The 25,529-nt window shown below is 32.3% G+C and overlaps 1 protein-coding gene across 1 annotated transcript in view; it reads right to left on the bottom strand.

The window, feature by feature from the left end:
• The window catches only part of hiw (MYC binding protein highwire), a 166,296-nt gene that overhangs the window by 19,473 nt on the left and 121,294 nt on the right, over positions 1 to 25,529 (bottom strand). The window contains exons 31-45 of the mRNA XM_088277619.1: positions 20,267 to 20,633; positions 17,612 to 17,788; positions 16,741 to 16,902; positions 8,465 to 8,776; positions 7,352 to 7,493; positions 6,664 to 6,719; positions 6,247 to 6,302; positions 5,991 to 6,052; positions 5,510 to 5,589; positions 4,677 to 4,736; positions 3,744 to 3,906; positions 3,021 to 3,164; positions 1,730 to 1,946; positions 1,187 to 1,299; positions 453 to 650 (exon numbers count right to left, since the gene is read on the bottom strand). Of these exons, the coding sequence (XP_088133745.1) occupies positions 453 to 650; positions 1,187 to 1,299; positions 1,730 to 1,946; positions 3,021 to 3,164; positions 3,744 to 3,906; positions 4,677 to 4,736; positions 5,510 to 5,589; positions 5,991 to 6,052; positions 6,247 to 6,302; positions 6,664 to 6,719; positions 7,352 to 7,493; positions 8,465 to 8,776; positions 16,741 to 16,902; positions 17,612 to 17,788; positions 20,267 to 20,633 (2,309 nt within the window). The remainder of the gene's footprint in view (positions 1 to 452; positions 651 to 1,186; positions 1,300 to 1,729; positions 1,947 to 3,020; positions 3,165 to 3,743; positions 3,907 to 4,676; positions 4,737 to 5,509; positions 5,590 to 5,990; positions 6,053 to 6,246; positions 6,303 to 6,663; positions 6,720 to 7,351; positions 7,494 to 8,464; positions 8,777 to 16,740; positions 16,903 to 17,611; positions 17,789 to 20,266; positions 20,634 to 25,529) is intronic.

Genomic DNA, 25,529 nt, shown 5'->3' with positions numbered 1-25,529 from the left:
AGTAGCATATTGAAAGAGAGCGACCCAGAAGAAAAAATATATGGTAATCATACCTACTATCAATTAAGTATAAATGCTACAGATAATACGGATTCCGGTTTAGAACCGTGTATAGATCAGTGGTGAACCATATATTTTCAGATAGGGAAGTTAATTTATATGAATTTAATTGACAAGTAGACGGAACGTGTGTGTGTGTGTGTATGTGTCTAATAGCTTCTGCACAATGTACATCGTGTTTGCAGATTACAATGGACCAGCCAAATCTTCATACTATAGCCATAACCTTATATTTTGACATGTTTAGACTATCTAAGGTCAGAAAGCAGGGGCAGAGAATATGCTATCACTCTGAATATAGAGTACACCCTTGGAATAGAAAGAAAACATTACAAACAGTCCGAAAGTATGATTACCCAGTGAGATATATTCCGCTCACGGAATATACTTACTTTCATCAGCTGTTCCGCACTGTCCATTCCAGCTGCGCATGAAAAGCCCAGTGTAGTTATACCCCATTCCATTAGACCCGCGACCACAGCCGCGATGGTTCTGCAGCATGTGGAGTGAAACGGGTAAATCCACCAGCTCCAAGCACAATTCACACATATGCTTATCGCAGTTTTTGAAAACTTCACTTGCAGGTGTGCCTGACAATTACAAATTTTATCAAAAATGTATATAAAAAACAATCAGATTTGAGTAGTGCACTATACCTTCTCCCATTCAACACGCTAAGGACGGGAAAGGTATTTTTACCCATCCCGGTATTTTACCTTTACCGATTGATGCTTAAGGACGGAATGGGTATTTTTACCTTCAGCGCTAGCCTCATTTCAAAGTCAGAAAATAATAAATCATCCAATGTTTTTATATGAATACTTTGTACCAATCTCTTTATTAAGGTCTTAACTATATGTGCAAAATTATCAAATCCCATCACCAGCAGTTCGCAGGTGTAAAAAATACCTGTCTGAAATGTGTTGATGTAATGGAGTATTTTTGGTAATCGTAACTCGCACTCTTTTCAGTGCACTCAAGAGAATATATATTACCAGGAAATCCAAAATAAACATATTGGTTTCTGTTTTATCTCATATGAGGATTTTCGTGCTGATAAGACGTATGTATTAAGCTTTGAAAAACAATAATATTACGGATTATAATACAGAAAGTTAAATCTTACCATCAATATCATGAAATGCGTTAACTCTGATGGCCAAATCAGCATAATAATTGTCGATATCTTTATCAATATCTGAAGAGCATGCAGCGTTGGAGTCTCCAGATGATAATGGTCTAAAATAAAAATCATAATGAGTAAAAATTGTCACCGGTTATTGTAAGTATAGACACAAATACAGCGGGGAAATAAATAGGTGAATGAGTTGGTCTGAACCAAGGTGTATTTGCTATAGCAACTTGACTAACCTTATAGCCACTACTGAAAATTATAGCTAACAAGTTTGCACTAGCACATGATGTGATTTGTGTTTTAAAATCTTTTTAAATTATTATTTTAAAGTACCCTTTTTTTATAAGTATTTTGTACTCAAGTAGTACTTGTACTGGAAATAGTATTAGTAAATACTAGTAAATTCTAGTACTAGGAAATAGTACTAATAGTGGAAATAGTATTGGTACATTTAACTTGTACTCGGAGTAGTTCTGATGATAGCAAACCAATAAACAAGTAAAATTATAAGAATGTTAGGTGTTGGTATAATACTTGTCGGTTCTCCTGTTTTGCAACTCTGCCAGAGCATCCCAGACTCCGAGCAGAATACGGAATGCGGCTGGGAGGACGCTGACGACGCCCTCAGTAGTCTCTTCCTCAGAGATAGTGGCCACTTCACCAACTATGGCACTGCTTCTCTTGTTCCTAGCCTGCTGGGCTGACAGGGTCAATGAATCCATGGTAGACTGCTGGATATTTAGGTACTTCCCTGCAAATTACAATTAAATACAATAACAATATTAACCTGTTAGCTGCGCATCGCATCGTTTGTCGTTTTTTATACAAGTACCGTTAACTGCGCATCGCATGCATAGTCGTTTTTCAACTTTACATACTTATATCAACATCTATGGATAATTTTTGCACTTAAATTTGGTTTGAGGCATGGATGAATAAGTTCTCTTTGATTTAGTGTCATAAAATAACAAAATTATTTAAATTTAGTGTCAACTTTATCGTAAATACTTCCGGTCGTCTCGTGTTCATTGCGTGCTCTCTGTATCATATAGTCTGTTCAATCGGTTTAAGCGATCTAACTTAAGCGTGTTTTGTGATATTTTTGTACATTTTTAAAAAAAATTATTATTGTGCGGTGCTTCGAATACTGGAAGCATTTGTTTTTGTTATAACATTCATCGTAATAAATATGTATACAGCAATGACGAAAATATCATGTTTTTGTGATGAACAACGATTCTGAAAGCAAAAATGGTGTAAGCGACTAAGACCAAAACACGAGAAAAGGAATAAAGTCACACAATTTTAGTGTCCCACATGTAAAATGCATTTTTGTCCTAATCCCTGCTTTGAAGATTTTTGCACAATTTCAAAATATTAATAATGTCCGTTTTTTAATATAAGCTTTAATTTTATGTATTTTTCTTAATTTCATCTTAATTAACATTTATTTTTTAATATAATGCATTTAAAAAAAAAACTGCGCGCATACAACAAATACACCATACCACAGCAGCGTCTTCTATACGGTCGCCAATTTTCTCCGGGGAGTCCGTAAATGTTAATATTTTTGTGTAAATACACTATAAAAACATAATAAGTAAAGTCAATTGTGTACTGTGTGTAATGGATATCCGACCAACTTCTGAAAGTTTCACTGCAAAAAATAGGCAAAAATATGTTTTTTTTTGTCAAAAATATTGTAATGTAAAACAATCCAGCATGGGACAGAAAGGATAACACTCATAATTGGGGAGCTTAGAGGTTTAATAATCAAAAAAAAGTTATTCCATTATTCATCTGAACTATAAAATATTGTATTTACCCGCATTAGTAACTTCCACAGAATGCCTCTGGGGAACACTGTCGTACCGATTCGGAGTTCTCGTCATCACTTCAGACCCGGTCTTAGGAAGAGTTGGGTGGAACTTCAAGTATGAAGCACATGTCATAGCATCGTGGACAATACCTTAAACACATAAGTTGAATAGAGTGAATTGATTGCAGAAATGGAAATATAACACATGAGATGATAAATCAAGACAAGGACATCAAACCTCCAAGGACATCATTCTCTGAATAACCAGTTTCTATGTTTCAATAGTAAAAAGTTATTTGTATCCCAAAGTTATAAGACAACACAGGTCTAATAATAATAAGTAACAAATTTAATAGTAATAAAGTAGGAGGTGAGAGTAATAAGATAAGCCCACCTCTGAAGTATATTGGTTAGCGCAATGGCTACCATACTGAATGTCCCGGGTCGGATTCCCAGGACGGTAAAAAAATTATAGGAGTTTTTTCAATTTGAAATTTATTATATATTGGTACCTAAGCGCAGAACTGATCACTTTGCCTTTATATAATTAATGGTCAACTTAACATTACGTTGATCTGACGCAGTACTCTACGCAGTACTGGGTGCGGATAAGATATAGTAAGAACCCCAAAAATATACAAAATTTTCAAAATTGATACAATTGGCCAAAATATTAAACAGAAATCCTTGAATCGTAGGAAAAACAAACGGAAAAGTATGAAAAATTACCTTCGTGCCACAAGAAAGCTGCAAAAACTGCTCGGGCTGACTCTGCAACTGAAGGACTAACTCCAAGAGGCACATCCAAGTGCGAGTCAAGCGAGTCCTCCTGCTCGACACTGCAAGCTGCTTCGTCCTCGGGGGGTTCAGGAATAGGAGTAGATTGAGACCTCTGTTAAATAAAAAGGAAAATCTTCATTATTTATCTACTGGAAATCCTTGATATTGCAGAGTTACACAATAGGTTACCTAATGTTGCTTGCCGATATAACTTAATATCGGAGGGATATCCTTTTTAAAAATTTAATGTGAGATATTAAGATGATGCGTTTTTGATTGGTATAAAAATAATCAATATGGCGTCAGTGGCCATCTTGACAGGCCTTAAGGTATTGTATTATAAAATTTTGGATTTTTATCTTCCATAATTTTTTTTAGAATAGATCAGATATCATATATATTTTAACCAAATGTTTTTGATGGCTAGTAGACATTTTTTTAAATAGTTTTACAGATTATGCATTACGCACTATTAATAGTTTGACAGTGCATGCACCAACACCCATCCAGCAAATATATAATGTTTTCTCAGAATTTCATAAGGGTATAAATCCAAATCCTTGATAGATATCTAATTGCCAATAACCAGATCCCCGTTATAGTCTGACAGATGCAGAAATGTTTTGGACCAACAAGCACATACACTTAGTTAGTACACCCCACTGAACTGGCGCAAAACAAAAGAATCCCAATTAGACAGCTTTAAAATTTTGTTTTCTTTTCCAAAAAATACAACAGTAGCAGGAATTTCAGCAAAATAATAACACTGCAACTTGATGGAAAAACTCACTATGCTCCTCTATTCGAGTCGGTGTCATGTAAGGATCCTGAGATTGCTGCTGATTGGATAACATAGTTTTATTGAAAAAGGTTCATAATTACCGGTGTTTCCATTTCACAATTATCTTCCATTTCGGATGAATATGGGCTCCAGTCAGAGAACTGTAAAACAAAGATATGTCATATTTAAGATGTTATTCATAATTTACTAAACAGGAAAGCACATTGACTACTAAAAAAATACTATACGCTACATGAATCGGGAAAGAAACATAAATTTAAAATTAAATATTTTTGAAATTCAGCTGTGAAACATGACACCTTACGTCTTTGTAATTAAGATTTTATAAATACGACCCTTAGCAGCATAATTAAGATGTTGTTAATACGACCCAGAGTAGCATAATTACGATGTTGTTAATACGACCCAGAGTAGCATAATTAAGATGTTGTAAATACAACCCAGAGCAGCCATGTACTTAGCTTTGAGAATAGGTGTCTGTGAAAAATTTTAGGTATGCGATGGTTTGACTTTGTGTGGAATGAAGAGGTCACAACTGTCGTCAAGAAAAGGCGATTCAGTTGGCTTGGCCATGTACTCCGCATGCCTCCCAAGAGCCTTAATCAAGCTTGCCTCTTTTAAAAGTCATCAGGTTCCTCCGCCCAGGAGGACACCTGCTGTCGATTTGTCAGCAGTTCTCGCCAGATCTTCGGGATGCGGATCTGACTTGGGAGGATGCAAAGGAGCCGGCAGCTGACAGAAAAGCTAGGAGACAGTTTGTGGACTGCTATATGCTACACATAGGGAGCAGATATAGTTTAAATAATAAATAAATTTATCACGACTACAAATCATTCAGATCTCCATTTTATTATACGTATTAATGGTTGACAGTTACTAAAATCATGTTCCTACAGTAAAAAGTTAAACGTACCGTTGCCATCATTTGGCACTGTTGTAAAATATCTTTCTCCTTCTTATTTTTAGATTTGGATTCCTTTGCAGTATCGGTGTCTGAAATTCAAGGCAAAAATATTAATATTTCATCCAAGATAAAAACTATAAACAAATATAATAATGAGAGAGCTTGAAATATTTTAACTAAATCACCTCATGATCTTAATGCAAGTAAGCTACATAAGTTTTCATATTTGGGAACGAAAGAGACGCAGTTAATAATTTTGTTTGCTTCCTTACTTGAAGCAAAGTGAATAATTTATTATCAAAAAAGTTTGTGACTTATTTACATTGGTTCTAACAAAATATGGTTATAAATAAAGAAGGTTAAATTCGTGCCGCAAACCATGGATGCCATGAGAGATTTACACAGGGATTGGGTTCATGGCAAATGTTTAAAGCAGTTTACAGAATAAAGTTATGTTTTTAAAATTTTTAATTTATAATTTAGAACTAACCGGATTTGCTTGAAGTTGAAGGTCCCGCGACAGGATTTCCATTTTTTTGTTTCTTCTTGTCTCTAAAATATGGAGATTTACATATTAGTACTTTTGCTTGTATCTTTCTGCACTAAATATGTACATATATGTATCACAATATTTTCATAAAAATGGACAAACTTATTGTGTCTGTAATTATGATCTCAAATGAATTTTGATTTTTTTTTTATTCTAAAATATTATTTTAAGTTAATCAAATAAAAAAGCAACATACGTTTTGGGAATGCATCCCTGGTTTTTAGCTGTTTTCTCTTTCTCGTCATCTGTTTTCTAGAAAAAAACAAAATAACATTATAGTAAAACCACTTTTAAATTATATTACTTACATGCTGCCATGCATAAAATAAGTGTGAGCATTTCCTTGAATCTTAATTTCATTTCGTCTATAAATCCATATGTTGGACCCATCATTAAATAGTTCTCACTGGTTAACGCATACATGTAAGGTGTGGTCTATCTACACTTGTGTTCGTCCAATAAAGAAGATCCAAGTGCACTTGCGGATAGTCTTATGGGGAAGTAGCATAAAGCCAACGACACAAATATCGATACTGGCAAAGTTGACCAGTTTTTCTCCACTTGAAATTTAATACATTTTACAAATATTTTACAGAGAAAAATAAACACTTACTGTTTTTTTAGGTGTATTGGACTGCATTTCAACTTCATTTACATTTGCAGCATTGTCTGCAATCAAGAAAAACGAAACCGTTAATAAAAATAAAGAAAATCTCTCTTAGGAGCTTCATATTTTATAACATAACAAAGAAACATGTAGTCTTAGGTTTTGTACTGACATTTCTTGATGTAACTACATTTTATATAATAAAATAACAACTAAATATTTTTTTCCGCATGATATTATGTGGAAAAAACTATATACAGTCAAACTCGGTTATTACGAGCACGGTTATAGCGAGATCTATTTTAGGAATCGAACCCAGAACCTCCAGTACGGTAGCCCAGCGTGCTGAACATTACACTACGGAGGCGGACAAATTATATAAATATTATTTAAAAATCAGTTGAATCATGGAACTGGATCAATACTTTTGATAATTATTGACATTGCATCATTATGAATGCATGTTTATGAAAATCGCTCATAAAATCATTAAAACTAGTGCAAAAAATAATTAACTTCCTATGAGTCCTGCCATGGATTATCGAGAGGATTCCTGTGCTTTTGTGATTATAAATCAAGCAGATATCAAATGTCAAAATGATGAACAAAGCTTATATATATATATATATATATATATATATATATATATATATATATATATATATATATATATATATATTTGGGTGTGGTTTACCGCAAACGGGTTCGGTGGTCTCTTCAACAACCGGTTCCAGCGCCAATCTGGAGACCCAGGCCTCGGGAGCCTGAAGTATCAAGTCCAATTTCTCCATGGAGGTTCTATCAAGTTGCGCCCATGTTTCATTCATGGTAGTGTACTATAAATAAATCATAAAAACCAAATGTAGCCAAGATCCTAATAAAGATCCTATTTCATTCATTGTTTGGCTATTTGACTATTGTTCGGCTCTGTATTGTTCTCTTTTCACAGAATTGATGAAATTTAGTAATGGTTCAATTATCTTATTATTGTACACTATCAAAAACTTATTATGATGCCTTATTATATTATATTATAAGTTTGTTATCAATAAATTTCATCTTCTGTCAAAACAAAACAATGTTTCCCTGATATAAAAACATATCATGATTTAATTATTTTTAGAAAAATAGGTTGTTGACGAAAAAATTTATAAAATTTACATTTTACCACACATCAGTATTATGAACTTCATAACAAAAATAAATAAACATGAACAAAAATAATAAAAACATTGATTGATTCGGCAGCCGCTTTGTGGTAAAATCTATCTATTTTTACTTAATAAATATATTGTGACACGAGTTTCCACGCATTCCACATCGTTTTCAAACATATTGTTAGAAAATGATGCAGAATTCATCGAAACACATGTCACAAGAGATTTTAATAAATAGTAGTATTTACTAAGTACAACTTAAGCTAAAAAAGGTCCCAATCCCTAAAATCAGTTAAAAATGCAGCTCTCACTAACAAGAATTGGCATAATCAGGAATTGAATAAAATTCATCATTTCTAGGTTTTAATTTATGACAAAATTACATAAAAATATCCACAATGTCATTGCTATACAAGTTACATCATACCAATTGACAGACGGACTTCGACATTCATTAACGTCCATACTCCAGAAAACATTAACACCCTCCCTTAAATTATATCCTCCCTTATACCCCATTGACAAAATAAATCTACCAAATCTTGAATATGTATTACAAAAATAACACATCTTTTCTACAAAAAAAATCCTTTGGAAATTATTAAAATTTGAAATGTTTTAAATATTATGGTATAAATTGACATGATTACCGTCTGCTGTATTGCGATGATGTCTCCATATTTAAGGGTGATCAGAACGATGGCGGACCTTTTGGCCGCATTCAATACGTTGGTGTGCTTGAGGACTCGGAAGAGTCTGTTGGCTCGGTTCACCGGGTTCGAGACCTGCACGGGCTGGCCGATGGCCCTAGAGGACACATCCTCCTCGGGTAACAAGAGACTGCGGCCCATGTGCGAGTTGTATTGCAGACACCACGCATCTGTATCCGAGCAAGCTGCGGCGCAGTGCTTGAGTGTGGACTCCGGGCTCAAGTGTACCCACACCCCATCACCGTTTAATACCTACCAATCCGAGTGCTTATTAGTAAATATCCTGAGATTAGTCATTAATCGTCATACTGACATTTATGAACCTGAACAAACTACAGCAGGACCTCTATAATCTGAACCCCTTCTAATCCAAACACCTCTGTAATCCGAATGCCCACTCATCCCTCCCGCACTTCTTGAAAACGGAAATGACAATGGAACAATAAGGCGAGGAATACAAGAATGTGGCGGCAAAAGTGAAGAACTGTTTGTCGCTGAAGCAGTAGCAAGCATTCCCCATTCAAGAGCGGTGTCTACCTTAAATACATGCCTAGAATGGGCTGAGCAAGTGGATACTCCTGTGGCAGAAAAGATGCTTTTTACTTATCACTTAATAAATTTTTACCAACTAAAATATTTGATTTCTTTAAAAAAGTTTAATAAATACATTTCAAATATCACAATACATATTTTTGTATTTGACAAAAATACCTTACAGATTCTGTACTGTAATCCGAACGCTCCACTACTCCAAACAGAGGGTAAATTTTTGGCATTTGGATTATAGAGGTCTAGCTGTATATTCAAGAAGCGTGTTTCAATTCGAGCTTCAAAGCACCTATGTCAGACATAAATCAACCGTTTCATTTCTAAAATCCAGAATTAGAAAAGGCAGTCATAAAACATTCAGAAATATTTTACGGTGGATTTACATCAAACTAACAAAAAGCAACATAAATAAATGATCTATTGCACATTATAAAAGTAGAAGTCCTTTATTCTTTAAATGTAATTTCTTGTTGAAATTCCCGAGTACCCTAGATTGGGTAATTCGCTGGTGATATTTAAAGTAAATAGTATAACAGATAAGTTGTCATAAATCATTTTCTGTGACCATAAGCTGCTTTTTTCAATTTTATATATTTAAGTTTGGTATTCGACACATTACTAATATGATAACTGATAAGAATGAAGTCTATTATTCAAGTCATTTTTACCTAATCTTGTTTTTTCATAATTTTGTTGACATATTAAACAAATAAGAAGAACTTCTACATTTGCAATAATTATTTATCATAAATTTATTGTACACGTTTTGTTGCATTTGGCCATAATACAAAAAAAGTAACAGTTATATGTGATGAATGTGAATGCTATAGGGATGATGTAATGATGATAGCTCTTACTTTTTTCATGTTAAAGAAGTTCAATTCTACCAAAAACCTCATAAATGTACATATTGTAAAGAATATGACGATGAACATCAAACAATAAGATTTTTCATTATGGTATTCTATTGCTCCTTTACTTTGTATATCTAAAAATATATTTTCATATATGAAACTATATTTTATAATTAACAAGCTCATTTTCATTATCTAAATATATGTAAATATAATATGATTAAATAAAATTGAACTTCCTGACAGCTTAAACAAAAGTAAGTATGACCAGACAGTTATTATTGTACAGAATATATATATATATATATATATATATATATATATATATATATATATATATATATATATATATATATATATATATATATATATATATATATATATATATATATATATATATATATATATATATATATATATATATATATATATATATATATATATATATATATATATATATATATATATATATATATATATATATATATATATATATATATATATATATATATATATATATATATATATATATATATATATATATATATATATATATATATATATATATATATATATATATATATATATATATATATATATATATATATATATATATATATATATATATATATATATATATATATATATATATATATATATATATATATATATATATATATATATATATATATATATATATATTTTTTTTATTTTTTTTATTTATATTTATATATATATATACATATATTTATATATATATTTATATATATATATATATATATATATATATATATATATATATATATATATATATATATATATATATATATATATATATATATATATATATATATATATATATATATATATATATATATATATATATATATATATATATATATATATATATATATATATATATATATATATATATATATATATATATATATATATATATATATATATATATATATATATATATATATATATATATATATATATATATATATATATATATATATATATATATATATATATATATATATATATATATATATATATATATATATATATATATATATATATATATATATATATATATATATATATATATATATATACATTTTAATTCAACCATTCTAAATGATATACAAATAGAAAAAGAGAAGAAAAGATTAAAAAGAGATAGATATAATTACATCAGAATCTATAAAAGATAGGTGGTTGTAGTTTGTTAAAAGAAAGGTCAACAAAATCCATTAACTATTTTAAAAACAAAAAAATGTTCGCTAAAAATCAAACCAAATAATATAAAAAAACTAAAGATAAGAAATCAAAATAACAATCCAACAATAATAATTTGACGGTTTTAATTAGATTTACACATGCCAATTATAAACACAGTACACTTCCGATTTTCCGGGGTTGGGTTAACCGGGAAGCAAATTATCCGGAACACTTGAGTTATTGACAAAATATTGGACAATAGTACCTACGTATAACCTGTCCGGGAGTATGGACGTAAATAAACGTCACTGCGAATTTTCGTTAAAGGAGTTTCGACGTTTATGAACGTCGAAGTCCGTCTGTGAGTTAGTATGATGTAACTTGTATAGCAATGACATCTGTGGATATTTGTCATTATATTAACTTAATCAGACTTAATTTTGTCACAATTGAGAAATATTTTGAATAGATGTTTTTTTTTAAATTTATTATTTTAACATGATTTCTATCTTCATAATACATCAATTTGATGAAATAAAATTTTTTTCATGTAAAAAGAACCCGCTCCCCAGAGAAAGTCGGACATCAATTTTTGTACTCCCGGAAAGGTTAATATCGAAACACGTGTCGCGTGGCCAAAAACAACACCATAATTTCATGCCTCAACCACTGTATTCACCAGATTTAGCTCCCTGCGACTTTTTCCTATTCCCGAAACTGAAGAGACCAATGAAAGGAAAGCGTTTTGCCACAATTGATAAGATAAAGAGAGAATCGAAGAATGAGCTGACGGCCATACCGAAAAGCGCATCCCAGAAGTGTTTCAAGGATTAAAAAAAGCGCTGGCATAGGTGCATTATATCTAAAGGGGATTACTTTGAAGGGGAGAACATGGATATTTATGAATAACTAAATCCTTTTCGAAGAAATTCGAAATTCACCTGTTTTTTAACAAACCTCGTACATTATTGCTCCGTAAACGCCCTTCCCAGAAAACACATGTGTAGGTAAAAGCTCTTTATGGCACATGCCCAACACCACATGATAAATATTCTCTGGCCTTATTGGTGCGATTTACCTGGCAAAAGCTCCATTGTTTCGGTAATAGAGTACAGATTTACTGATGAGGATCTTCTAAATGATCGGATCTTACCCATCTCTAATCCAAACGATACTTCGTGGTATCACACTTTAATTAAATTAAAATAAAACATTTACAAGTGCAAATTATCCATTTTTAGATTAGTTTTCTCTAGCCTTCTCACGCTGTCAACACGTGCGTCTTACTAAATAATTTTTTCATGTTTTCCAATTAACCGGGAAAACGATAATACTTTTTTTTTTCAGCATCCATACCCGGAGAATCAGAGTGTACTGTAATGTGAATTTTGAAAAGACAATGGAAAAAATGACAAATGAACATTTTCCTTCGTTTGATCTCATATATTTTTAAACAAATATTTGGAGAGTTATTCACCATCGGTCAACAGTTAACCTAAACTATTAGAGAACTTAATGAATTAGTTGAAAGATTATAAAAATATTGTTTATTTTTATTTTCATAGCCATTCAGATTATTTCAAACCTATTGTATGGTGTGACCCACAATAGCATTTAAATTATTAATCTGATCAGCTTTTGAATGTCATAAAATAGAAGAGATGAAGAGTGAGGATGAATATGAATGGAAAGATACTTCATTAGATGTATCCCACGCGTGCACTGACAAATGTACCCATAGAGCACCAAAGTAATATAAAGGGATTTACGATCATTTGTTGACGTCTTGTTCAATAATAATCATAATATAAATATATCATTAATATAAATAGATTACTAGAGTCAAGGCAAAATATTGAAATGGGAAAAGAATTAAATAAACGGATGACGCAACTAGAATAAGATATTTAGTAAAAAAATATGAGTGTAATTAAAAACAACAATAATCTGTCCAGGAGTAAGTTTCTGCGGACAAAACTGTATCTGGGGAGTGAAATTTTTCAATTTTCTTTTAAAACTATAATTTTATATCATAGTCGATGTTATAAATAAAATATTTTCATGAATAAAAAAATAACATTTACACCTAAACATGATTTATATCAAAATTATCCATAGTTCATTTCATGGGCTTTCTTTGATTGCGTCATTATGATTTCATCACACAAATTTTATTAAGTAAAATATCTTGGGTAAAACAGAAAAATAATCTGAAGTGTGGTTTTAGTGTTTAAATCCATCCACAGATGGCAGTACAAGGCCATTGTAGAAATAAATGTTACGGGACTTTAGTTCTAGTTACATCGTCTATCTCCAAAAATGATACTAAACTCTTATGCTTGAAGAGGAAAAATTTTTTTTAACAATTTGTTTCCTAATATATGTTCAGTTCTTTTGTAAAAAAAATAATTTTGAATATTTGAAATCACATAAAATTAATATTTATTTAAAAATGAAACATTCAGTTAAACCTTAAAAGATCAGTCAGCCATTAGAAAGCAACTGTTCTTCGGCAACTTAACTTTAAGACAAATAGGTGTTGGTTTTGAAATGGAAGTGATCAGAATGGTAAAAATTACTTAAACAAAAAAGATCATATCTTGTCATGTCATGATTATCCCAAAAAAATTCTCTTTATGCCATGCGTGAGTATATCAAGGCTATCTTAAGAGATGTCTCTCCATTTTCTAATGACTGTCAAAAAAACACTTGACCTACGATATTAAATAAGAAGGTAAGTTATATGTGTAATACGGAGATTTTGTGTGACTGGCATCATAACCGCAGAAACCTGAGATGTGTTAAACATTTGCGGCAGTTAACACATTGTTTGCGGGAAACCCTTAAAAGCGTCTTTAACATACTGTTAGTAGAGAGCAGGAGACGCTTAGAAGCGTTCTTTTTGCTTACTTTTGGTAGAGCGTGAGAGATGCCAAAAAAAATTGTACAGATCTGAATTGGGATCAGATCTGAGATCTGATTAGTACACTTGGGTCTCTTTTATATATGTTCCACGAGGAGTCGCACAAAAAAATTAGCATAATAAAAGACTTGAACTACATACAAAACTGGGGGATAGGTTCCATTATTAAAAAAAAAACGCATAACTTCAAATCAATATAAAAGAGTGTACCAAAAATCGTATAAAAAAAGTTTATAAAAAAATCATAAAAATAAAAACAGAAGAGCTTTTTCCTAAATTAAATATCCACATATGGGAAATTGTTTTTGAGATACATCTTCAATCCAAAATACAAGTGCTTTTTCTGTATTTTCCAATAAAGTATATCTTGAATACAATGTAAGATTTGGGCTTAACTTTGTGACAGTGACACAGTCACACTTTAATGGTTGTAACCTGTACTAGTCTAAATTTTAGATTTTTTTTAATGCGAATTCGCATAAAAAAAGACCTGAACTACTGAAAAATATGGGATAGGTTCCATTACATTTGAAAATCCCATAAAAAAGATCAGCATAAAAACAGACCCAAGTGTATGTAAGTATGTAATTAGTTTACTAATTACTTATTTATTTAAACTTCAAGTACAGAAAAGAAATATGTACATTGGCAGGTTTATTGCTACAAAACAATACCTTCCAACCAACCAAATTATTGGTTGGTATTAGTTGATGAAAAAACCGCCTGACAACAATGCGTTAAGAGGTATTACTATAGGCACAATGTATTAACAAAAGTATTGTTACATCCCTATTTGAGAAATTTTGTGGGTTCATTGGTCAGTGACATGCGTGGGATCAAAGTTTTAGTAAATGGAATGACCAGGCCTGAGCGTGACGTTGTGGTGGGCTCCCAGCTGGGGAGCGTGCCGGAGTTTATAACTGTTTTCCAAATTTGTCCTTAGCATCAACCGATTGTATGTGGGCAAAACTAATTGGCATTTCTAATTTCCGTATGCTATATTTTAGTGAGATTTAAAAAAAACCTAGGTGTCTGACAGTGAAACTCGGTTAAAGCGTCATTATTGGCGTAAGAGTTACCAGAGCATTTCGTCGTAATGTAACATTCGCGGCGAGTATCCGAACATCGGATGGAGTACTCGGAACGAGCTCGGCTCGCTGTACTGACTATACCAATGCTCGCATTGTAACGTGTTATGTTACGACGAAATGACTCCGGTCAGTCCCCACCATAATATGCTGGCAAAGTGGGTACTCTATGTGAGTTTTCTGGCTTTTGTCTCATGGGTTTCGCAAAGCTGACTACAGACCACACCAGGGTTGGTTTTATCTTGTAAATACAAATCAAGAAGCACTTCCACATAACCTAATTTTTAAATAAGTGATAAGCTGTTTGCAGTGAAAATTTTGTTTTATTTTGCTATTTCAAAAACTGACCTTCATAACTGAATTCTGAAAAAATATCTTCAAATGTCAAATGTAGGTGATAATGTAATAATGATGTTAAAAACATGACAAAAACTCATGTATTATAAGTACTCTAATGTTTGAAAGTTGACAAAGAAATGTTCAAAATACAAATTTAATTGATTGAAAACCAGAAGATATTACAATTAATAAATTACATTTTCTAATTTTTCAATGGACGCCCATCAAAAATGTGTGTGCTAAAATACGTTACTAATTTTATTTTTTACTTTTGATATAAGTATGTTATCCCAATGTTGATCCCGTATTATTTCGTTAATCAAAGTTATTTTATTTTGATCACAAAAACTCAAACACGACATAAGTTATATTACTCCTATGGCACAAGTGCAAGTAACATGTTAAATATCAGTGTAAATATACTTAAAATTAATGGTCACCTTACTGGGAATCGAACCCGAGACCATAATAGCTCAAAGCGCTACACACTACTCTACGGAGGCTAAAAAAGAAATAAAACATTTAGATAAAAAAAAGAAGTATAACATTTTTTACTTCGTTCACTTGACTGAATATTATATGCAGTGAAAATGTTACATTTTCAAACCCTTCCCAAGAAAATATTGCATTATAAACACTGATTTGAAAATATTATTCAAAGCCTAGGTTCTCAATGTTGACAATAGCGTACAGAGGTCTTCTAGGAGTACTAGAGGCCCTAAGAGAAAGGAGAAAGAGCTAAGGAGTGGCTATAATATATTTTTATTCCTCCTCCCTTTCTACAAGGAGACGTGAGAAATTTTGGGGGGGCGCCCCCCTAGACCAAAAAAGGAACCAGTATTTAATGTCATGAGAACTTATGACAGGAGAAATTAGTTTATTTGTTATGTACTTGGCAATGCAAAAAACGAAAGCATATTTTTAATTTGAAAAAAAAATACGTCTTTGACAATTTCACTTATTGCAAAAGAAAACACAACTAAAAAGTAGATTTTTTTATGCTTATAATGTTTTTTTGGGAAGGGCTTGACGTATTTCAGTGGTTTACATGTTCAGTGTTTGAGAGGGCGCCATAACCGAGTTTCACTATACAAAATACTGTACAGTATGGTAACTAGATAAAATTGAACACAAAAAACTAAAACACAAGCACGCTACCACTTTGCGGAGGTCCGCAGCTGAAGTACATACCACATCGTCAAATGTTATTGCACAACCAGTGGCTATAAGACCCACTTGTTCACTTTGTAGAGATGGAAAAGCCCTAATTCTCAATCCGGCGGAGTCTTTGTCCACAAACATACGAGTGTTGTTGGGTGGCAACTCTTCAGCCGGATTGGGCTTTGCAGCACTCGCGGCCGATGCGTCGGGATCCTCTTCCACAGTCACTATGAGACTCTGCAACAGACACGACCAACAATGGCATCATTTCACTAGACGTTGTCTTTATTCATTGACATCCAATATGTTAACTGAGGGCTAAAACTGTTCATGGTCTGAGGACAAAACTGTTGCTGGGGGAGTGAGTTTCCTATATTTAAAAAATATATATGTATTATATATATATATATTTACAATTTTATATCAAAATCAATGTCAATCAAAACATATTGCCTTGAAAACAAAAAATATTAATATTAGTAAACATAATTAATGTCAAAATTATCCATGTTTTATTTCATGGGTTTTCTTTAACTGTATCATTATGATGATGTCATACAATTAACGACCTTATGTAAAATATCATGGGTACAATAGAAAATTAATCTGAAAAGTTGTTTAAGTTTTTCAATACAACCACAGATGGTAGTACAAGTGCAATGTTAGAAATAAATGACAGCTGGCTTTAGTTATATGCCCATATACTTGGAGGTAAAATTTGTTTGGACGACCATGCCCATACTCCCGAACAGGTTAACAATGGTTCTGAATACGTACTTTAGTTACTCCATTTATACCTCTCAAATGAAATGCATGTTTTTTATTTTTTATTTTACAAATATCCCTTCTTTGAACTTTCACATGTCCCTTGTTTCAAACTAATTGCTGCTTCTCAGTCAGCATGTTCCGAGACTATCCGAATGAAAGATACTGAGTGAGAGGTTACCTCATTCATATGATAGGTGTCCACTAGGCAGGTGAGGCTATAGATGCCGGAATATTTGGGCGTCCAGCTCAGGATAATCTCGTCTCCCGCTTGCTGAGTGACAGTCAGTAGATCCCGAGGTCGGTTGGCACCCGGAGACGCCAGACGCAGCTCCTCAAGTGAGTACTGATGGAACTCCTGGAAAAACCGAAAGCACATTATTGGAATACTGTTGTGATGTGGAACATGCCGTTCTTTATTGGGCAGGGACAATTCAATTTAAACTCTAGCGGGTAAGATACAAACTTAAAAGAAATGTGTGAATATTAGATATGTGCATATGAAACCGCAGTTTTTTTGCTAAATTTAACCTTTTTTTTCAATATTAAACGGAAAGAATATATTAATCAAAATAATTACTGTCGCTTACTACTACTTTCGCCCATCCTCCTGGTAAAGCACAGAATTTGCACTGGAGGAAATCCAGGTCTTTCGAGGAAATCAATTTTGAACTTATTTGTAGGAACCGAAGTGGTGTTCCGACTGGGGAATCCGATCCCACATTAATATGTCAATCAATCTCTTAACCCTTTGAACCCTGAAGCGCTCATTCTACAAGTACAGTACCGACGTCGCAGTAAGTCAAAAGTATCGTCTGGGTTTTTGCTTCACTGGCCGGTATTCCAGGCCATAGGGTAATGAGGATAGATGTTGAAGCCAGTATTCCGGCCATTAGGGTATATGCGTTACTAAATAAAGCCGGTTTACCGGTCTCTAGGGTTCAGAGAGTTAATTTCTGTTCAAACAGTTAAAAATAATATATCTTCCTCATTTGTAGACATGGAATCTAGATATTTGGTTGGATGTTCCAAGAAAAGCAACGTGGCAGTTATTGATGTGCGACATTCATTTATCTGGGGAGATAAAGACGTTACAAGTTCCTTTCTTAGTAATAATAATAATAATAATAAAACCCTTATCCGCACCCCAATGGTGCATAGGACACTGCTTCATATGAACACAGTGTTATCTTGATCGTTTACACACGAAGGAAAGGTGATCAGCCCTCCGCTTCAGGTACCAGTCCAGGGTAATATTTAATAAATATTACAGTGAAAAAAATCATTTATATTTATTTGACCCCCCCTGGGAATCGAACCCTGGACCTCCAGAACGGTAGCCGAGCGTGCTGACCATTACACTACAGATGCGGACTCCTTGCTTAGTCCATTATTTCATCTTTTCAATATATTTATGTAAGAGCATTAAACAATGTGTTTTCAACATAAAGTATGTACACATATAAAAGCTAGTGCCATCTTTAGGCAAAGAGCGGTTTCATATCCATACACCTAATATAATAGGTCGTATAAAAAGTACCTACGGTTTTTTGCCACTTCCATACACCTAATATAATAGGTCATATAAAAAGTATTTACGGTTTTTTGCCACTTCCATACACCTAATATAATAGGTCATATAAAAAGTATCTACGGTTTTTTGCCACTTCCATACACCTAATATAATAGGTCATATAAAAAGTATCTACGGTTTTTTGCCACTTCCATACACCTAATATAATAGGATATATAAAAAGTATCTACGGTTTTTTGCCACTTCCATACACCTAATATAGTAGGTCATATAAAAAGTATCTACGGTTTTTTGCCACTAGATGGTGTTGATGCATATATATATATCAGGAACTCATACTTCGATTGTCATAAAAGAACATGTGCTTAAAAGGTGATATTTACGGCCCCTACGTAAAGTACTCTATCTGCAAATCTGTTACTTTACAGGCGAGAGCTTAGAAGATTTTTTTCAGCATATTTTTTTTTATTAATTAACAGTTTTATCTGAAATTCTATATTTTACATTAATATAGAATTTCAGATAAAACATAGAAATAGTATTATACATTAAAAAACAAGATAAAATAATTTTTAAATCGTTTTAAAATTTTATGCTTTGTCAAAATTAAGTAGTTAGCGTGTTAGGAGTTCAGTTCATTTCGAAAATTCGATGTAGATAGCGTCTCATACGCATGGATTAATTTATTTATTTAATATATTTTTTGTTTCTTTGTTTATATTTATAGATAACGGTCAGTTGATAACATACACCAAACATCTCAAATATGACAAAAATGTAGTTAGAGCACTTTACGTAGGGCACGTCGATATTTAAGCTTACATTTTTTTTGCAAAAATAGTTTTCTAATTCATCGCTCGTGTAAAAAGTTATGTTGATTTGAAAATGACTGAAATATCTGAAGAAATACGCTATGTGATGTTTTTTCACTATAAAAAAAATGTCGCAAAAAATAATGCATAAAATTTTGTGGAGTGTACGGTGAGAATGCTGTGAGTGAACAAAAGACCCAGGAGTTGTTTGCTCGATCCCGTTCCGGAGATTTCAATGTCAAAGATGCACCTCGCTCTGGTCGGCCTGTCACTGAAAAACTCGATGAAATTTTGCAACTGGCAAGACTTAAAAAATCCACGATTTTTCAAGAAATTTTTTATTCAAAGATCTTTCGATTAAAACTGATTTTCAAAAATGATTTTTTTTTTTTAAAAAACGTAGCAAAAAGCCGCGACGACTTTTTAGACGAAATATAAATGGCGATGAATGAAATAAGTAAAGAGCACTCACGAGATCGTCGTTCGGTACCTTCATCATAGTGATACATTGGAAGTGCATGTTCTCCTTGGCGGAGAGCTGGTAGGGCACGTGCAGCGGCGGCGGCGGCGTGACGCCGCAGCGCGGCGGCGGCAGCTCGGCGGCGGGCGCCGTGAGCAGGCGCGCGAACGCCTGCAGCGGCAGCAGCGGGCAGCGCACGGGTCGGCCGCGCTGGTCGCGCAGCAGCAGCGCGGCGCGCGAGCCGCGGCCCACGCGCGCCGCGCCCAGCGCGCGCAGCTCGCAGCGCTCCGGGCACACGCGCGGCTCCGGCTGCAGCCAGCGCGCCAGCCGCGCGCCCGCGGTCTCGTCCCGGCAGCGGATCAAGTCCTGCAGGAACTGCTGCTTCTTGCTGCCGTACCTGGGGAGAAACAAACCGAACAATATAAACCAACTGGTCCAAATTAAACAACGTTTTAAGTGTGTTTAAATGCTTGGTAATAAATCTGGATTATCGCCAATTAGGAGTTACTTTTTGACATCTCAACATAGATGCAGAAGAATATGGAAATGTGGGCATTTACGGGGCTTACGACCGTCATAGGCTGGTTTAAGTGATCACTTTACACACGTGTAACATTAACCTATTCCACCCATGATTGACAATCACACTACTCGAATTCTTGGAACTTCTATATGTATTGTTCAAATTCGAAACATATTGCTTGAATTGACTAGAATCTCACTAGAGACATCTATGGTGATATGAAATCTATGTTATATAAGTGAATCATATGTTTATTTTAGCCTAATTTTTTTACCAGTTTATTTATTTCCAACATTTTGAGTGTGTCCAAATACTTGTTCGCAAATCTGGATTGTCAATAACCGAATTTGCCGACAACTGATGTATGTATTCGAACAGAATAACGAACGTAAACGCAGCCAGAATTTTAAAAATTGTTCAGATTACAGCCAGCGATCTTAACATCGCATCATTCTGCAAACGTCAAGAGGGAGAGACGTCAATCTAGTCTAGTGTTTCCCAACCTTATTTGTACCATGTCCCACTTCAACAAATAAAAAATCTTCACGCCCCCCTCCCCTCTAACAAATTGTAAAAGAAAAACATTTGTTTTTTTACCACTTGAGTGTATTTTATAACGACTAGTTTCGGAAACTAAGCTCCCATCTTCAGGTCTAAATGTAAACTAAAACATAATAAATAATTAACTGTTCTATAAATAAGGAAAGAGGGAAGTTAAGAGGAGGGAGGGTTAGTCAAGGGGGCAGAGTTCGAAAATAAAGGAAAAATGGAAAGCAAAGGTGAAGAATTTTGAAACAATATAATAAATTATTATTAGAATTTAAGATTTTTTGGATTATTACATTTTCAAAATAATTTAATTCAAAATAATTTTAATAAGTGGTACTAGGTGTAATAATTTTAGTTCATGAGAGTGGAATGACTGATTTGTATCTATTATGTGATTTGCAAATTCCGAAAAATAATTACTAACAAGACCGCTACGATGTTTTTTAATTGCAATCTTATTAGAATTAAAGAATATCCTTTTTATGTAGCAAACAAACTATGAAAAAAGTAAATTGCTTCAAATAAAAAGTGCACGCATGCAATACATACTATTTTTATTTCATTTTCATAAATAAGTAATATGTATATTAAGTTATATTACAACTCCAAAGAAAATTAGTGCGATTCTTGGGCTTGGCTTCAGAGGCCGAAATATCAATAATCTTCTGAATACTGACGACCATTTTTTATACTCTTACTATTCATTTAATTATGGTTCCTAACCCCATGTTAGGAACCATAATTAAAATAAATTTATAAACCAAATAAATAAATTTATACAAAATTCAAACGAACGAACGAGTCAATCACACACATACGAAGAACCCGACTATAATCTCAAAAAAATTACGTTGGGCTTGTATTTCCGTCTATCACTAAAAATAATACGGAAAAGTTCAAATAAATCTAATATAAATGTGATGCTATCATATTCTCCAAAAGTCGGAGTTGCAGTATTTTTTTTTCGAAAATGTGTTTTTCAACAACTATGTAACAAATATAATTATATGTAGTTTGTGCATTGCCCCCCAAAACATTCAAATTTCCCCAAGGCGGGGCATGCGCCCAACGTTGGGAAACACTGCTGAAGTCAGTTCAAATTACATTCCCATTCGGGTGCTACAAGCTTAATGTATAGTTATTTTTTAAATGAGAAAGAAATATTCCCCATCCTTGTTGTTCTCATACAAATAGAAGAAAATAGTAAGGGACAATGCGACTATAGCGTCGCTACCGTCTTGCATCATAACAATTGAGATGGAACGTATTTTATAGAGCGCCATCTCTCTCTTCACGAACATATGAATGCGACATCGTACGTCGCAGAGATGGTAAACATATGACGCGCGTGACAATAAGCGACATACAAAATGTTTTAGTAGACAAATAGACAAGCTAAAAAAATACAACACTTTTATTATCATTTTAAATAAGCTTTTAAAACATTCATCAATTTAATCAAAGTTATGTTTCCGATGCGTACGCAAGAAAAAAATTAGGTTCTAGAAAAATTAAGGATGCAGTATTTGTTTTATATAATCTTTGACACCTTTAAACGCCCTTGAGGTAGTATTTTACTAAAACGGAACTGTATAAAAAAAATATAATTCAAACTAAATTAGAAGCGTAAGACGGCTGTTTGTATAATTGGTTTGGTCAATATTAATTTAAAAGTAAACATCAAATCATGTTTTTTTAAGCAATTTTTATTTGTTTATTTTAAACATTTTCTAAATATATTTTAAGCAGTTTTCTCAATTTTACTAAAAAAACTTGACTTGAAAAATTATTGATTATTGGCCGACCAACGGTGATGTAATACACATTTTAATGTTATGTATAATAATTGACATACTAGAAATGACGCATTTGGTAATATAATCACATTATATTATCATATCATCGACAAGTATATAAAGATAAACAAAAACATTTTTTGTGTGTTCTAATGATACACAAAACAATTTTAATTTGGCACCGTTTAGGGTAAGAGGCTAGAGTGATGTGGTCTCTTTGAGTCTAAAAAATTGTAATGTATTCAGATGTTCATAATTCACAGTGCGGATAACATAGGTATTAATAGTTTTTTTAAACAAAAAAGGTCCCGGAACTCACTTCGTGTGAAGTTTTTTTACTAAAACAAATTACATTCAGATATCATTAAATAAAATTTTAAGCAACTTTTCCTATCAGCTTTGACGAAATATATAAATAAAGATTTTAATTACCTAAGCATATACAAAGTCTAATTGATTTTGAAAATTAAAAAAAATATATATATATATATATATATAATATATATATATATATATATATATATATATATATATATATATATATAACGTGGTAATATTTTCCTTTTGAAAATTAAGTGTAAATAATATGTAAAGTGGGTGTATAATAATAAAATAAACAATGTGTTGCTTTGTAATTAAAGTTTATTCTTAATTTATCTTTATAATCATTTTTATATCTATCTATCTATCTATCTATCTGATTCTGACAGTCAATAATATTATCGTAAGTCTTTTGTTTTCTCCTGAGCGACGCATGCGGCATCTGGTGGTTGAACTGTTTTATGTAGGTACTTTTTGTAAGTACTTAATAAAATGTATAGGTAGGTACCTAGTTATTTTATTACATCTCCCCCCTTGGGGATGAAAATTCATAGTAAAATTTTCACTCGTCCTCCGGATCATCTTCTTGTATAAGTTTAGTGATATAATAAAGTTTTTTTTTTTTTCGTTCTTTTTTTTTTCTTTCTTTTTTTTTTTTCTTCTTGACCCTTTTAAAGTAGACACAGTTTTTTTTCAATCCATTTGTTTTTTTCTTTTGAATTCCTTCATTTTTATTCTGATCTCTTAAATTATCTTCTAATTTAACTAAATTTACAACTTTTAATTGTTCATCTGCATTTTCATTCGAGTTTAATACTGAATTCCTGCTTGGACAATCTACTTCTAAATTCTTCTTTCCTGGAGAATATTTTATTTTATCTTTCGTAGAAGTTTTTTCTACTTTATTTTTATTTTCATTTTTCAAGCACTGTTTCTGTGTTATTTGTATGTCTTTATTTTTATTCTGATCTTTTAAATTATCTTGTAATTTAACCAAATTTACAACTTTTAATTGTTCATCTGCATTTTCCTTCGATTCTAATACTGGATTCCTGCTCATACAATCTGCTTCGAAATTTTTCTTTTCTGGAGTATATTTTATTTTATATTTTGTAGAAATTTTTTTCACATTATTTTTATTTTCATTCTTCAAGCACTGTTTCTGTGTAATTTGTAAATCTTCATTTTTATTATTAATCTTATCATCCTCTTTTGTTTTAAACCAGCACGTTGCTTCAGAGTGATATCGAGTTCCCTTATTTAAATTTTCACAAATCTTACATGGACTTTTATCTTTAATTTTATCACTAGTTCTTAGATTTCCACGTCTTCTTTGATTATCTTCTAATCGTTTTCTTTGATCATCTTCTAATTTTTCTCTCTCACTCCGAACATATTGTAGTAATTGTTTTAATACATCTAATGTTTCATCATCCATTTCCAATTAACAAAATTGTCGTTTTATAACGTGGTAATATTTTCCTTTTGAAAATTAAGTGTAAATAATATGTAAAGTGGGTGTATAATAATAAAATAAACAATGTGTTGCTTTGTAATTAAAGTTTATTCTTAATTTATCTTTATAATCATTTTTATATCTATCTATCTATCTATCTATCTGATTCTGACAGTCAATAATATTATCGTAAGTCTTTTGTTTTCTCCTGAGCGACGCATGCGGCATCTGGTGGTTGAACTGTTTTATGTAGGTACTTTTTGTAAGTACTTAATAAAATGTATAGGTAGGTACCTAGTTATTTTATTACATATATATATATATATATATATATATATATATATATATATATATATATATATATATATATATATATATATATCCGTGAAAAAAAGTGCCGGAACGCAGCGCGCCGCGCCGTTCCACCGCGTTACATTATATATACATAAGTTGTGAACACACACATTTTAAGGTACGCGAAGCGTACGAAGCATTCATGGGCGGACTGAGCATGAAACTTAAATATTTTTCAATTTCACATCGACACTAGTGTCACCAGACGCACTCGCGATCAAAGGTTTGCGATCCCATCATTTTAGAATATCGAGATTTACATGTTGCCAGCTTGCGGTGTGTAGTACTCGAGCA

Source organism: Brachycentrus maculatus, unplaced genomic scaffold, assembly GCF_059751285.1.
Source record: "Brachycentrus maculatus isolate JH-2025_06_01 unplaced genomic scaffold, ASM5975128v1 h1tg000048l, whole genome shotgun sequence".
NCBI classification, from domain to species: Eukaryota; Metazoa; Arthropoda; class Insecta; order Trichoptera; family Brachycentridae; genus Brachycentrus; species Brachycentrus maculatus.
Note: the sequence above shows the minus strand (reverse complement) of the source record. Positions and strands in the feature narration are given on the sequence as shown.